The sequence below is a fragment of the Hippocampus guttulatus genome, chromosome 1 (assembly GCF_054856545.1).
Source record: "Hippocampus guttulatus isolate MCC_2025c chromosome 1, RoL_Hgut_1.0, whole genome shotgun sequence".
NCBI classification, from domain to species: domain Eukaryota; kingdom Metazoa; phylum Chordata; class Actinopteri; order Syngnathiformes; family Syngnathidae; genus Hippocampus; species Hippocampus guttulatus.
Genome location: NC_141261.1, coordinates 4,538,036 through 4,555,329, shown reverse-complemented (window position 1 = coordinate 4,555,329; position 17,294 = coordinate 4,538,036). Strand labels below are relative to the sequence as shown.

At 41.6% G+C, this 17,294-nt stretch overlaps 1 protein-coding gene across 2 annotated transcripts in view; it reads left to right on the top strand.

Moving 5' to 3' along the window:
- The first annotated feature begins 255 nt into the window (after positions 1–255).
- The window catches only part of rapgef3 (Rap guanine nucleotide exchange factor (GEF) 3), a 32,452-nt gene continuing 15,413 nt past the window's right edge, over positions 256–17,294 (top strand). Inside the window, exons 1-5 of one of the 2 annotated variants that reach the window (XM_086105334.1) lie at positions 256–345; positions 6,037–6,132; positions 11,063–11,107; positions 15,953–16,059; positions 16,750–16,871. In XM_086105334.1, the coding sequence (XP_085961460.1) occupies positions 6,049–6,132; positions 11,063–11,107; positions 15,953–16,059; positions 16,750–16,871 (358 nt within the window). In that variant the 5' untranslated portion in view covers positions 256–345; positions 6,037–6,048. The remainder of the gene's footprint in view (positions 346–6,036; positions 6,133–11,062; positions 11,108–15,952; positions 16,060–16,749; positions 16,872–17,294) is intronic. The other variant, XM_086105345.1, reaches the window with a different exon arrangement.

The window sequence follows — 17,294 nt, the reverse complement described above, 5'->3', positions numbered from 1 at the left end:
TCCGCAAATATTGTGCCGTTCTGTTTAATGCATGTATTTTTTTCCAGCTTAGCTTTAAATCAAGTTACACAACAAGCCCACTTGTCGCCACCATGTGAAAGAAAATGCTTCATGCCCCTGAGGCCAATGCTCCACAGCCAATCAGAGAGAGGCCATCTGCAAAAACTCTGCTCGCAAATCACACAGCCTTGTTTGTCCTGAGAATTATCTTTCATATAGGACGGAACAGATGAAGAGCTGTTACAAAAAGACATGCAAAAAAAAAAACAAAAAAAAAAAAAAAAAGCAAGACAAACAATTTGCAAAGTTATGGATAAGCAAAAGAATGTCACGAGCTCTCCCACGGTGAGTCACTTCCTTTGTACTTGCTTGACAGATGACGCGAGTGATGTTCGATGCAAATTAATCTGTAACTTTAAATTATGTCATACACAGCAAATTTGCATCTCGGCGAGAGGTCAAATCAACTAAATGTGGGTGTACATATGCAACCGCGACCTCATCTAAGTTTCAGGAACAGTAACTCTTAGCGGTGACCTTTTAAACTCTTCTCAGTACAGTAGTTGAAGGTGGGCTCTGGTAAATTGAAGTCACTAAATTCATTGTAAACTCAATTGAATCACATTTTTGTATTGTATTTAAATTAACACTTCATATTGTGTTGTTTTGGTTTATAGACAGTTTGTACTGTGTTATTCAAATTTATCAACACTTTGTATTGTCTTATTTTAATATATCAACACTTTGTACTGTTTTGTTTTTCACACCTCGGAGATAACATTGAAAACACACACACAAAGTGTTTCAGTAAAAGAATTGAGCTCAAATACACCATTCATGTCAGGAACTTCCTTTCGCTTTTCCTCCATTTGAGAAAGCCTGAGTTGCTCTGAATGTGGTTGAAATGTTTCTGAAAAACAGAAGTAACTCTTAAAATACTTCGAAGAGTTTTAATCATATTATTCAACACATTTTTAAAGGCAAACAGTCCTGCACTTTGTTTTTTCACTCACTATTCCTGCTGCAACTACTTTTACTTTTGGAATGAACATTTCACTAACAAGGTCAATTTTACCATAGCCTGCTAGCTACTGTACAGATATGGCCAAATTTGCTGTTTGCAACTAGTAATTAATTTCACTTACCGTGTGAAAATACAGGTGAGCTGAGCGACTCATCTTTCTCAAGCTAGTGAAGTGCAGGTATGAACGCAGAGCTGAACTAATGACATCCTTGCCGAGTTAATCTAACTTTATGTGATCAATTCAAAATAATAACCAAGTCTGGACACCATTTAAATCTAAAGATGTTATAATTGCACATGGGATTTAAAATCAACTCCCAAATATTTATCATTCCCAATTTTTGCTTTGTATATGAGCCAGTTTGCAAATAACATATTTTTCAGCTGATTAATATTACATGCTGTCTGTTGCAATGTTCATTAGCTGCGTTTGCATATCACACATTGTCTAAACAAATACATTTTACATTTGAATTACTTAGTTGAACTCTGTTGTAGTAGACAACTATGTTTTTTAATGTTAATTTAAGAGTGTTAATGGCTAATGTTGTTGTCATCATGTGTTTTATTATCAATATGTGAATTTTTGCTGGTGTCACCATTAGCTGTAATGTCATTTACAGGCACACGCACGAGCCAGTCGATGGCAAACAGTACTGACTACACACACCCGTGCGCACGTTTTCCTTCCTTTTCCTGACCTGGCAGGGAGACTTTATTGTGTGTGTGTGTTTCGGTCAATACCGTATGACAAAGATTGGCTCGGGTTCATGTTTAGTTTAGTTTAGTCGTTGGAATAGTAAATGGTTACATAAGTATAATCCTGATGTTATTAAGGCTTTAACCAATTGTCTTCACTTAGAGAGCTTGACAAATGTGTGCCGGTGTGTTTGTGTGTCACAAGACACACACCAGAGACAGTTGGCAAAGTAAACATTCCATGGGCGTAGATCAGTCGCAGGAAACCCCACTCCCTTCCTCAAAGGATCCAAATAGAAACACGCATGGATGTAAATAAACACAAAAGACAGACTTGATCACAAACACCCACCGAATTACATAATGACCATAAATACCCAACCACACACCCCACCCTTAATTAAAGTAATTCTGAACATGATTTCAACATGAACATTTGTTTTGCTCACAGCGGTTGAAAAAAACCCCCCACTTTGTAGTGTATGTTCGTGCGGGGGAAAAAAAACTTGATACAGATTCAACTCCTGTGCTTGGAAGCGCAAACACTAAAATATAGTTACTTACAGAACAACGTTCAAGTAAAAAAAATACATTTTATTTAATACCAAAATTGTGTACAACGGGGAGGGGAGGAAAGCGGTAAACACTACGTTACTAACTATAGTAATTTTCCTACATGTTTCAACACCCGAAGCTGATTGTATTTAGGTTGGCGCAAAGCAACATGTTTGAAAAACATCTAGGGCCTACTTTGACTATTGCAAATAGCCTTGTGAAAAATCAACAAGACAAAGGAGTAAAAAATACATCTGTCTTCATCCATCCATCCATTTTCTTATCCCCACAAGGGTGGCGGGCGTGCTGGAGCCTATCCCAGCCGCCTTCAGGCAGTAGGCGGAGTACACCCTGAACTGTCCATCCATCCATCCATTTTCCGAACCGCTTGATCCTCACTAGGGTCGCGGGGGGTGCTGGAGCCTATCCCAGCCATCTCCGGGCAGTAGGCGGGGGGACACCCTGAATCAGTTGCCAGCCAATCGCAGGGCACACAGAGACGAACAGCCATCCACGCCCACACTCACACCTAGGGACAATTTAGAGCGTCCAATCAGCCTGACATGCATGTTTTTGGAATGTGGGAGGAAACCGGAGCACCCGGAGAAAACCCACGCAAGCCCGGGGAGAACATGCAAACTCCACACAGGGAGGCCGGAGCTGGAATCGAACCCGGTACCTCTGCACTGTGAAGCCGACGTGCTAACCACTGGACTACCGGGCCGCCCTCACCCTGAACTGGTTGCCAGCCAATCGCAGAGTACAAATCAATGAACCAGACGCTGTCACACTCACACCTAGGAACAGTCTAGAGTGTTCCATGAACCTGCCACGCATGTTTTTGGAATCTGGGAGCAAACCGGAGTACCCGGAGAAAACCCACGCAGGCACAGGGAGAACATGCAAACCCCACACAGGAAGGCCGGAGCCGGAATCGAACCCTGCACCTCTGCAGTGTCAGGCTGACGTGCTAACCAGTCAATCACCGTGCCGCCCTATCTGTTTTCAGATATATAAAATAAAAGGTCATCAGAAAGTATTGTGGTGAAGTATTTGTACTTTGCTACTTGCCACCACTGGTTATGTTTTAGTGTTGCTGGTTTTGCTTTCTCTCTTGAACTTACTTCACACTATTTGTACTTTGACCTTTAATTTTAATGCAGGTTGCTATTATTCAACTCCACAGTAGAGGGCAGCAACCCGTGAAATGTAAAGCACAGTTAAGTGCAACTTCAGTGGTCTAATAGAAAAGAGAATTCAAATAGCATGACGTTAAATGATTTTATTTCTTCAGGCCTTTTAAGCTTATGCCTCTGTGTGCTGTGTGGTATGTTAGGCCTTATAAAATGGTACCTTGAATGGTACATTAAAGCTTTTAAAATTTTCCCTATGCTGTTTAAAAATGTTAGACATCAGATTCAATGCATGACATCAGTGCACCTCACTAGACCTCATTGCAGACAGCACACTAAAAAACAAAGTTTTTGTGTTTTCCATTGGCTTTCTGACACATCGTTTCTGAAAGGACAAAAGAACATCTACTGGAAGTGAACACAGTTAAAAGGACTTGTGGAAAAGTTTGTCTGGTAGTGTCATCCCTTCTGTCTCACAGTTTAATGTGTGTAGCTAGCGAGTGACGGACGACATTGATGTCATTTTTTTAAATTATAAAAAAATTAATTCTTTGCTTGCTGCTGCCTGTTTGAAATTGACAAAAATCACTCAATCCATACATCAATCAATAAACATACAACTCCATACAGGAGAGCCCAAACAAAGATTCAGAACTTAAAAAGTCATATTCGCATTTCATGCAGATGTTTTATTGTTTCAACATGGCCAAGGCTAAACACTCTTGGCCATGTATCTTGTCGAGGCCAAAGTGGATCAGGTACTGAGGATTTCAGTTGAAAAAGAAAGGAGTGGTAGAAAACACACCAGATTAATTTTTAATTACACTTGTCTACAAATTTTAATGACATTTTACGTATTTGCCATTGGTTTTTCACTCGGACATCATATTTTCATAAGACAAGCGTGACAATAATACATAAAAGATAGTAATATACTTTGTCATATTTATGAATTAATTGCAACAGGTGGAATTTTTATCTCAAACGTCAGCTATTAAAATGCGTGGTGAACTCCCTATTGCACAAGCTTTTATGGGTCAAACTTTTACATTATAGTCTCATAAATACATTTAAGGATGCATAAAACCATCTCTTTCAAATTACTTTTATTTGACCATGTGTTGCGATTATGATTGATGCAATACCTCGTGAGCTAAGCAGCAATGTGTTCCCTCACCTGCTTCTGTGCTTCAAACACATTTGAGGTAGCACACTCGGAATGCTTGTGGTGGCACAAAAGGCAGCTTTATGGATCCATAAAGCTGGGATGTCAGTTTAATGGCAGAGCAAAGTGCAAACGATGGTGAGAAAAAGTGAACCAAAACTCCTAAGCTTGAGCTGAGACGTACGAACACTGTCATATATCCAGAACTTTGCCATCACCACAGCCAGCAAAATATTTCCCTAACCCAAAGCTGGGACAACATAAGCATAACGAGTGAGGCTGTTCATCATCTTAAAACAGTTACTTCAGGCAGTTTCAAGAATTGGTGCTCGATTCTGACCCCGGAGTTCCTGTGTGGAGTTTGCATGTTCTCCTTGCGCCTGTGTGGGTTTTCTCCGGGTACTCGGGAGGTGTGGTTGTGAGCCGGAATGGTTGTTTGTCTTTGTGTATGCTGGGATTTGCTGGCAACCAGTTCAGGGTATACCCCGCCTCCTGCCCAGAGCACGGGCTTTGGTAGGCTCCGGCATGCCCGCGATCCTCATGAGGATTTATGTAGTTGATTTGAACATTTGAATTCAGTCATAACAGCCGTCCAAAGGAAATCATAACTACAAAGTGGTCTGTGACAAACGAATTTGACACCCCTGATTTTGAGTCTTCAATTAACCTAACATGCATGATTACAGAACATGGGAGGAAAACTGAGTACCCGCAGAAAACCCACACAAGCATAGGAAGAATCATGCAAACTCCGTAATGGAAAGCTTGAGCCGAGATTTGAGTGTTAAGAACCCATGAACTTTGACCTGAGGCGGATGTGCAAACAGTTGCCCACCCTTTGCTGTGTTTGTACTTAATTTTTATTTTCTACCATGATTACTGTGGTCAAGTTAATATTTACATTCACTCTTTGAATAAAAACACTGTGTGGGTAGCGCCCCAAAAAAAAAAACGAGAAAAAAATGGTAATAATGTGGTAACTCGCCGAGTGCGCCTAATTTGGCGACCTTGAGGATAACCACACCGTTTGTAAACAAATGTGACGACGAGGCCCACCCCGTAAATGTGATCGTCACGTGATCACTGCAAGTGCGCTTTTTGATCTTAAGTCAATTTTATGATAAATGAAACGTTATCCGTCGTACTGCTTCAATCATGAAGACATAAGGAGTGAGGTAAAAAAGACCAAGGAAGGTCACGTGTATGGCGAAGCGTGCACGAGCGCGCATGCACGCCACTCCTGTGCAGGATTGACTCAGTGACGCAGCACGACGATTTGGCCCAGAGAAATACAGTCTAGTCCAACTTCGGGATGCTGGAGCATACGAACTCCGCGAGCGGTACCATGGTCCCATATTTTTTTTTTCTCCGAATGATCGTCTGATGAGGGTGTGTGCGCCCCATGCGCAAGTCGCGTGACTGGGGGAACTTTCCCGATTTTCTTCTGGTCCACTGTGCAGATGTGAAACAGGATGCATCTGTGCAGGAGTTACAAGTATCAAGTATTCCCCGACCGAAGCTCAGTGGACACGCCGACCATACGCGGCATCAGCTGGGTATGTACACGTCTCACCGCACTTTTTGAAAGGACGCATTGTTGTATTCGGGCACGCAAATTACACGCCAAGGGGTGATGAGACGAGAGTCATGACAACAAGAGTCATGACACACGAGTCATAACACATGTCTCTGTTTTACGCAAGTCATCACATAACTCGAATCTAGATAGCCATGCATCATAATTACAGTGCATTCATCTTTTATGGAACGATGTGTGTCGTTCTATCAAATTAATTTTTTTTGCGACTTTTGATAACACAGAAAGCATGTCCCTCTTATGCAGTTAAATGTGACTTGTCGGTAGAGATGCAACAATGAATTTCTTGACAGATTAATAGATCATTAATTGATTATTGACAAACAATTTGTTTTGTTTATTGTTCAAATCCTTAGAATTCTGGCCTCTTGAACGTTAATATTCTGAGATATCTGCAGCCCTCCATGAAAGCAAATATTTTACATTGGATCAATGTGTTGTTGTTGTTGTTTTTTTTAACACCGCCAATTTGAAATAATGCACTTTTGCCGAAAGGTCCCATGCCATCAAAATCAATTTTTTTCTCCACTGTTTTATCCTTAACATCGGTTAAACATAGGTTGCATGCAATTTCCTTTGAGAGAAAAAGGCCTGCCAAATGAGCATATTTGAATTTGGTGTTATGAAGTACATTCGACACTTGTGCAAAACTAAAACCTTGCAACCTCAAAGGACTCGAGGACTAAACTGCTTCCATGTATTTTTGGAGAAGTTCATTATTTTGGAACAAGAATTGTGCGGAGAATGGCTTTATCAGTGTCAGCTTTCACAAAATAAAAATAGATTTTTTAAATTTATTTTTTACACATTGGTAAGTCCGCCTCAGAGTGCTGCCTGGGCGGCCGTGAGGTCGCGTAACGCCACCATGAACGTGAGAACCAGCCGAAGGCTGGTCAGTCGGCGTGGGAATGGTTGCTGGACGGCCGCATAATCGCCGAGGTGTTGGTGAACTTTGGGGAAAAAAAGAGGTGGATTTTCTTCCAAGGGCACCCGGGCATTGCACTGCTGTGGCCGCATTGCACTGCTGTGGCCGCCCTGATTTGTGCAGAATTCGCGTGGATACAGGAAGGGAATGAAAGCAAGTTTTTTTTAAATGAAATTCCTGTTATAAATAGTGTATTGTTTATTGTTCACCTTCACATTCCCTTTCTTTGACGAGCCTGTAGAAGAGTGTACAGAATTCAGCTTGTTGTTTCCCGGTCACGTGAAGACACAGCATTCACATTGAGATCCCACTTGTTCTACTTTTACTTTTAATACAAAGATCAGATTGAAGTTTACATCTTGCAATCCTTTTTTCTTCTTCAATCAGCTTTTTTGTAACGCAATTTTATTACAAGCAGCGCTGTTCTGAATAGACGGATGTTGTGTCTGTTCAAGTTATCTTATGTAATAAATTACACAAGAAAACCTGACACCACGGAGGATGTCTTCTCGAGTCACCCACTGTTAGAGACGGGGGCAAAGGGCCAGCCTCAGAAAGCAGCAGGAGATGGGACGGAAATAAAAAGCTGTCAAAAAGACATACAACGCATGTCGTGAAAGTCGGTTGGAACAATCCGGTGCGGAATGAGCTAGTAAAAGTAGACCATGAATGCAATGTGCTCATGTGAGTATTTCAAGTTGACATCAGGAATACGCACAACCAAGCAGCAGTCACACAAGCAAGCAATATCAAATTTAGAAAACTTGTTGGGAGACTCTCATTCTTGAGGACAATGTCTTTTTTTCTGGTGGAAAAGCTACTCACAATCCATTTCCGGGCACTGGTTTGTTGTGTTCCATCAAGACCTTCATTGATCGTACAGGCAATGTTTGAAAGGTGAAAACGTTCATCTGTGCAGTCGCCAACACTTACTGCAGCTTTGCCTACATGCACTTGGGTCACTTCAGTCTTTGCTCCAACCACAGAATGTCTGTGTCCCAAAGCGCTGATTCTCATTTAGTGGTGGTTCAACAAGCAAGAGTGGCTTGTTGGCCACTTCCTAGCTGGTGGAAGTCCATCCATCCATCCATCCATTTTCCGAACCGCTTGATCCTCACTAGGGTCGCGGGGGGTGCTGGAGCCTATCCCAGCCGTCTTCGGGCAGTAGGCGGGGACACCCTGAATCAGTTGCCAGCCAATCGCAGGGCACACAGAGACGAACAACCATTCACGCCCACACTCACACCTAGGGACAATTTAGAGCGCCCAATCAGCCTGCCATGCATGTTTTTGGAATGTGGGAGGAAACCGGAGCACCCGGAGAAAACCCACGCAGGCCCGGGGAGAACATGCAAACTCCACACAGGGAGGCCGGAGCTGGAATTGAACCTGGTACCTCTGCACTGTGAAGCCGACGTGCTAACCACTGGACTACCGGGCCGCCCCTGGTGGAAGTCACGGGGTAAAATATGTGTAGATATGGGAAAAGTTGTAACCTTATTTTCTACAGATTTTAACCTTTCCATGACTTCAGTAAAAGTTCTTTGTCTCACAAGTCCACAAAAAGTGGTTCTAAAATTCTTGAGGCTGTCTACATGCCGTTTTTGGCAAATTCCTGCCGAACCTTCCTATTCTTGCTAATAATTGGTTTGTGGCTTCCATACTGCTCATATTAGATTGGGATTCCTCCACTGTTGACCTCTGGTGATTGTTGCCAATGTCAAGTTATCATTGGGTCTTTTTCTTGTCTGAAAATCTTTATCTCATCAACTGGTGTTGGTTCCATGGTCAATCCATCCGTCAGCAACTGACACCATGGCTTATTTCTTGTTTTTGCAATGGCTTTGAGTTTTTACCTTTTTGATTTTGAATTATGGTCATTCAAATCAATTGGAGAAAGACAATTTTTTTGTGAATAAGCGCAGATATAAAGCCAGTGAGTGCTTTCCATCAAAAAAGAGTTGCCAGCTCCCAAAATTTAAAATGGAAAAAAACCTGTTACAAATGTATATATTTTTTTTAAATCCGTGAATAGAATCAGCAAATGCCAAACCACAAGTAGGTCCACTGGATACTGTAAAATCAATTAACCGCTCTATAGCAGGGCTTCACGTGTACCTGGAAATAAAAGCTGACTGTTGATATATTTTAATGTCAAACTCAATTTTTTTCAGTCTACAGCAAAAGAAAGTGACGCCACTATTCCATTGTTTTTGAAGAGGAGAATGTGGGCTTTGGGCGGAATTCCCATACCTCCAAAATAATCACTTTTCAGCCCCCCCCCCCCCCCCCCCAAACGGCCTGTTTTTTCAACATTGCATTGTCAATGAGACCAAGCCATTTTTCATACTTCAGGTCAATTATTTTGATAAGACCCACACTTGTGGGCAGAACAATATGATAGATTTGTGGAAAATTATGAAATACACTAAAGTGTGACATAGGAGGTTTTGGACCAAGGCCAGCGCTATATTTCATGTTGTAAGACATCATTATTGCCACTACCTTTCCTTCCTGCAGGCACATTCGGTACACCGGACAAAAATGCTTAACATTCCCCAGTCTCTTGATGGTAACTGTGCGTCCATGGGGTCAAACTGGTTCTTCCACATTTCCTGCATATGCTTCATGCATCATTTGATTCAGGTCTGAACTAAGAAGACAATGTCCTCAGATGTGGTTTTACAGCGCCATTACATAAAAGTGTACATTATGTCTTTTCAGCATGTCATCAGACTTAGCAGCTGACTAGCTTATTTGTCTTCCAAGCGCAAAAAAATGAGGATCATTACTCTGCTGTCAGCACCGCTGTGTGACTGGCATGACTCATGAGGAAATACAACAATGTGTATGCGGGAGAGGTGACATTTAACAGATGCACAGGAGATATGACATGATGAGCGACTCATCAATCAGTCTGGCGTTGATGTGTGATAACGTGCAACACGTAGTCAGTGCAGTGCATTTATGATTTTTTTTTAATCAAACACACTTCCTGTGTAGAAAAAACTAAAAACTAACCAACCCCCCCCCCCCCCCCCCCCCCATATAACTTGGATCAACCTTTTTGGACAGGTTGACAAAGGCTTTTGCAAAATAGAAACGGGCATGCCTTTGGCATTGTTCAGTGCGATTGCCCTCAACCAAGATTTCTCGAATCCTATGGGACACAAGGTAAAATGGTACCACTCTGGTTACCTATTTTTAAGTAGCAATCAAAGTCGCAAGTAATCCCCCCCCCCCCCCCCACCACCACCACCCAAAAAAAAAAAGTTACTAGAGGCGCTGGAAAGCTTGCTAAATATGGTGACAATGTTGCTAATTTGGCATGTAATTTCCGATGCTTCTCTTCACACCTCTTATTTAGAAAATAAGCGCTTCAAGGTAGCCAAGAATAATCCAAGCACACTTACAGAGTTAAGAATCATATCATTGTATACATTACCTGTCACACACTAATAAAATGAAATCCACGGCAAACGGAAGGTAAAATGTTAAAGCATAACATGCACAGGTCAAAGGTGACAAACATGGTAGCTAGCTAGCTGGTCACCACACCAGTCACACTATTTCTCCGGCATCCACCTGATTATTTGCAATCATCCCCTCCTATTATAATAACGAGGCACTTCCTAGTGGACAAAAGTATGTGGACACCATTGTCTTTTCCATTTGTAATGGGAGTCCACTTATTTCATGGTAACTTCAGGTGATTTGTTGTTTGTCCTCTGTTAATCCCTTGAGGCTGTCTGGAATTAGCCCATCTTTAGCAGAGGCAGTGAATGATTCACACAGGCAGAATGTCAAGGTGTACAGTTTTAGGATTTAGGGGGGACTTTCATATGTTTAAGGCATCGATAGACAATCAAACAGACATACTTAGGTGATACTCATTGTGCTTATTCAAAAAATGGATTGCATGGCTTTGGTTAAACGTTGTTCCCTCTATTTCTCATTCTCATAGACTCCACTTCCAGAGGCGCTGGACTCAAAGGACACAATGAAGCAGGTGTGTATATGAAGCAACAGTCCAAGCATGGCCCAAAGACAGAAGTTCCTTTTGGAGTTTGTCTTCCTCCTGGTGGAGCTGTGCAGTGCTTACATCCTCTCAAGTGCTGAATTTGTTCTACGGTTGTGTAAAATATCCTGTGCCATCGACCATGCGAGTCTTGAAATGCACATTCCTGGCAAGGCAGGCAGTCATAAGGAGTATAAAGGGCACTTGGGTGTTCACTGCTAATTGACCGCCCCTACCCCCACTTGACAACTTGGTCTGGGCCCCTTTATCTCAGCTTGCCTTAATGTGGTAAGGGGAGGAGAAGCAGCGGCACACTGATAAACAAGGTTTGACACTGTGGGAGAATAGTATTTGGAGTCTAGACACTAAATGACAATAGAATTCAAGTCATCTGTGTTTGCCGTCGCCTTGATATCAAAATCGTATTTTCAGAATAGTGTTGCAGCGCATATTTGAGATTCATGACTCATGAATTCACCTTTTTTTTGGAACCTATGCTCTGTTATTCACTGAAAACTCACGTACTTGCGTTTTTTGTGAAAGGAGTGTATTGGTGTCATGTTGGTGTCAATGAACTATGTTAAAGGCAGTGGAGGAGCTTCTATTAGACAGAGCAATATTTGGTGTGAGACCTGAGTGAAATTGAAAGTGTAGCAAAAGGAACTTCTCAAATCTGAGATAATTTTACAGAATAATATGATAGGAAACGGATTTATTGCAATTAATAATCCGGTAATTTGAATTTACACTGAATTTACACAAATGTTACCGCAAATGAAACGGTAGCAAATAGAAATTCTCATATTTATGCTTACTCACCTGGATAATGCGCTAAGAATCTAATTAATTTGTAATCGGACAATTTGAATCAGAATCCAGCTCGCATACATTTTTACCGCAAGCTTCACTAATTCATCCAAATGTACATACCAAATTGTAAATATGATTAAGTATTATGGTGAAGTCTTTTTATTTAAGCCACATATCAGAACAGAATTTCAAATCTCCTATTAATGTATTACATGATTATATGGCTGTAATAAAATGATTATGTAAATGTTGTCTTATGGGTGACGGTAGATGAAGACCATATGTTGGGTTCACACACCCTCCTGTAGTCATCATTTCACCAGTCTTAACGCCTACTGTTCAAAGCAGCTACTTGGAAAAAGTGTGCCATTCCTCGTTGCAAACGTCACAGTGCCTTCAAATCTGCCTGTCAAATCACACAGTGTTGACATGGTGGGCGGAGTCAGTCCACACAACAATACTAATGACTCAAGGAATGCAAAAAGGCAACATGTTGGTGCAGAAGTGTAGACAATAGCAACCCGGCCGGCTATGAAATGCTTTCAAGCGTGTGTGAGAATGAACGTCTCGCTGCATGACAGCATGGACCTGACAAACCAATTAATGTAATGCGGTTTTAGAATAGCAAATCGTGATGGTTCTGTAATATCTTTTACCCTTTTTTGACCAAAGTATGTATCCTTCTGAAATGCTCATCGGCAATACGCTCCAATTAGGAGGCGCTTTTCTGGCTGACCTAGTCCATAACACTAAAATGGGTGGCTTGCCACGAGTCACATGTCACGATTGTGTCTATATTCACACTTAACAAAGAATATTTTAACGACACATTATTTTGTAAAAAAAAAATAATAATAATAAAATGCTAATCATATGTAAGAAATAACACTTCACAGATAAAGCGTGTAGTGGGACACTCACTAATTTCTGAGGATACAGCAGCTGGCCCAAAATTCCGCCCGGGAATTTGAGTTGGAGAGGCCGAGTAAGATGTGAAGGTAAACAGACGGAGTCACTATATCAATTTGTTGCATTCGTTTATGATTCAGTATGACAGTCAAAATAAAATATGACTGTTAATAGTGTTTTTGCAATAGCCTGCTTGGGTAATGGAAAGTTTGTCGCCTGGAAAAAAAAATAAGTTGCTCCCTGAGAATATCCCAGTGGGGGTCGAAAAGGGAAATGGGCCCCTGGGAAACACGAATGGACCTTGTGCTGATGACTTCATCATTTCAGTCAGACAGGACAGGACCCAGGGTGGATTTATTTGGGCGGACCGCAAGTCTGGGAACAGGCTGGTTGAAGTGCGTGGAACAGATTCATGTCACGATACCCGCTCTCATCACAGAGCAAAGACTAAATATTATTTTTATGTCAACTAAGGTTGCCTGTTATTTTCTATAATTTAGACCCACACACTTATTGGTACAAAATAAATTGGCTTTCATTTTGTGCAGCACTTTTCCATCTTCAAGTTGTATACTCGATGAGTTTTATGGCTGTCTCCTGATTTACCTACCGACTGTTGACAGAGCATAGGGCGCAACTGGTAGTCCAGTATCGTGCTTCGATATGATCACAAGGGCTCAGGAGTGAACCACAACCTTTGAATTGGGAGACAACAACTCACCCCCTGAGCCAGGAGACAAGCCGCAGTCTCCTTAATCTCACCACCACTGATACGCCACCTTAATAATAGCAGGCTGTGTGAATTCAGACTGCACTCCATCGTACATGAGTTTTTCATTCATACAGAGAACATTTACTCTACAATATGGCCATTTCTGTTTTATTTGCATATTTTGGGATTTTCTGTTCGGAAATATGCTACTAAACATGTTGCATCTCAAATTGTAAAATAAAAAAAATAGGCTTTTAGTTGACTTTGGTGTTTTGAAAAAATATATATGTTAAGGGTGAGAAAAGACCAAAGAGTTGCTGGTGTTCATGAAAACCCGTACAGTTCGTCAGGTTCATGGAAGTCTTCAGAATTGACTTTTGTGTTGTGAAAACATTAATGTGACAGAAGACTCGAAAGAGTTGTTGATGTAAACTAAAACCTGTACATCGGGTTCATTGAAGACTTTAGGCTGCTTGCAAAAAAAACGCTTTTACTGTACATTAGTTTCACTGAAGACTAAGTAGGCTTTAGCAGATAAGAAAACGTGTGTCGGGTTTTTTGAGGACCGTTTACACAACCACTGTTCTGTTCATTGATGATTTTATGGCTGGATTTAACCACATGGTTAACAGTGACACAGTTCAGATATTTTGCTGTTGAAGTACACAATTGGGATCTGTGTCATGGCAGCATAAATAGAACCCCCCGCCCCCCACGTGGAATCACATTGTAAAAAATATCAAAATTGTATATTGAACAGGCCTGCAGGCTACTCATGTGGTCCTTGGGGGCTACCTGGTGCGTATATAGATAGCCATGTCATTGTGCAGTGTTGATGCTGATGTACCGTATTTTTCGCACTTTAAGGCGCACCTTGAAGTGTTGAATTTTCTTAAAAACCGACAGTGCCCCTTATAATCCGATGCGCCTTATATGTAGCTCGATATTCAGATTTGTTGGACGTAGTGACTTAAATGTTCTGTAAAGCGCTTTGTTACAGCTGCAGCAGTTGTAAAAGCGCTACGTAAATAAAGCTGTATTGTATTGTATTCCATTTAGCTTCACTCCATCTCGCGGATGCATAACTATTCTATGTGCCTTATAATGCCCTATATATAAAAACAGTTTTAAAATAGGCCATTCACTGAAGGTACGCCTTATACTCCAAAGCACCTTATAATGCAGAAAATACGTAAGTTACTTATGTGCAATTCGGGCATGTCTTTCATCAGTCAACTGAAATGTGCATGAAAATTGAAATACAGTAATCCCTCGTTTATCGCGGTTAATGGGGACCAAAAGCACCCGCGATAAACGAAAATTCGCGACGTAGCGACCAATTAACATACAGGTAAAAAAAGTCCGGACTGTTTGCGGACTTGACTTAAAAAAAAAAGTTGTTTTTTTTTAAGTCCGCAAACAGTCCGGGAAAAGCTGCAAAACAACAGCACAATAGAGCAACATATACAGCACTGTACTCCATGTATATGGATTTTTTTTTTAAAGAATATGTTTGAAAAAATCAACGATGCACCGAATCCGCAATAAACGAACCGTGAAATAGCGAGGGATCACTGTATCTATTTTTTTTAAAAAATTTGACACCGGCATTAGATTGGAGTTGGGTACTTGGACCTGCGTTGTAAGTCCAGCCCAAGTGTCTTCTGTGTTTATAGAAGCAAACAAAACTAAGTGCTTGGCCTTTTCAAAACTGTATTCATGTGGCGAGTCGGGTGAGTGAATTTTGCCAACCTACGTACAAAACCATGCACAACATGCTTTCCGCAAGGTTTTTTTTTTTTTTGATAATGTTACCACCTTGGACCAACAGCAATACCTGGTGGGAACTCTGCAACACAAACAGACAATCATCTGAGCTACTTGTAGAATCACAAGGCCGAGCACAGGGTGAGGCAAGGAGGGTGAAGCAAAATTAAAATTGCACTTTGTTGGTGTGTTAACAAGAAATGGAAAAAGAGGGGAGCCACATTGACTCATTTTCTTGTTACATAAGACTTGTTTCTGCACCAGTGGCTAACAGGGCTTCAGCCATGCAAGGTCTTTTCAAGTCTCGGACCTGCACGGCTTGCGTGCATGCGAGGGAGAGTGACGAGGAATGAAATGGCATGTTGAATGGGAACTGTCTGACGCCGGTCGTGTCAGATCCAAGCTTGCGAGACCATTTTCAACACAAATTACAAAGATCTTCATGTGTGCTCCTGATGTTAGCTCACTCGCTCACACATACGTATGCGCTGAGACCGAATACACAAAACCATGCGTGTCCCAGCTTTTTCTCAGCCTGTTTCTCGGCATCATAAAACACAACCAAATGTCACATTTATGTCATATATAAATATCGTTGTGTGCTTAATGACTCACTGCTCCCCGTCTGTGTGTTTAAGTTCCTCTCGGATCGCGTGGTGAAGGCCGCAAGGTCGGTATACAGTGTGATGGTCGTGAGGAACCCCGGCTTGATCCGAGATCGAAAGTATCACCTCAAAACTCACAGGTAACATGAAGGTTGCTTCCATTTTATAATGTATGACGACAAGGGATGGGTATTAGAAATTGACTTGGTCAAGTTGATGATCAATTACTGATGTAATGTACTTCTTATATAGCTTAAAAAGAATTTTAGATGACAGTGCAAACATCTGTCTCGACATGAACCTGCACACACATACCCATCATTCCGTTACTGTGCTGAACCTCAATACTTTCACCAGGCTGTGCTGTATCGTGTGCAACATTCAAAGAAACCAACTCATCAAGCCTTTTTCTTTCTGCTGCAACCTGACAAACTCAGTTACGCCTCCATTACTAACCTCACTATGCTACATTTAGCTTCTCTAACATTTAGACCAGGGGTGTCAAACTGATTTTTAGTCGCGGGCCACTTCGGAGTTACGGCTTCCCTCGGAGGGCCAGTGCAAAATCTCAATGCTATTTATTACCCATGACAATTTGACATTTCAGTACAGATTTCAGCAAGACTCATGATAATTGACACACAAGATTTGCTCCCGCGGGCCACATAAAGTGATGTGGGGGGCCGGATCTTGCCCCTGGGCCTTGACATCTGTGATTTAGACAATCTTTAAGAACAAGCCAATATATGGATTTATGAAAAATTGTGCCCATAGCAAATGACAACCTCTGCGACTCACATTCAAATTCAAATGTGTGATTGCTGCCACAGACAATGTTGCTCTGGGAAGGAACTTGTCGACTGGCTGATGGGACAAAATGAAGGCCTGCAGTTGAGAAGCCAGGCGGTCGGAATGTGGCAGGTCCTGGTGGACGAAGGAATCCTGGTTCACGGTAGGACATTGAGACATTTCAATCACTTCAGCAGACACCAGGAATTACTGATATTGAAAATGAAGAGAAACATGAGGAAAAACAAATTCAGCCTGGCTGCCCCAAACAAACGTGACCAAATATCAACTGAATGTCGTGCTCTTGCTGAGATGAATGAAAGGTTCAAGAAAATATGATCTGTTGAAGGGTGATTACCATGAGCACGCACTGAGAAGAAATCAATGAAGCAAAATGGTGCTGTCAAATTGCCATTGAGTCACTGTCACAACAAGCTTCTTCCATCCATCCATTTTCGAATCGGATTTTCCTCACGAGGGTTGCTGGCATGCCGGAGCCTATGCTGTACTGAACTGCTAGTTAGCCAATTGCAGGGTACATATTGACGAACAGCCATTCACGCTCACACTCACACCTTGGGATACT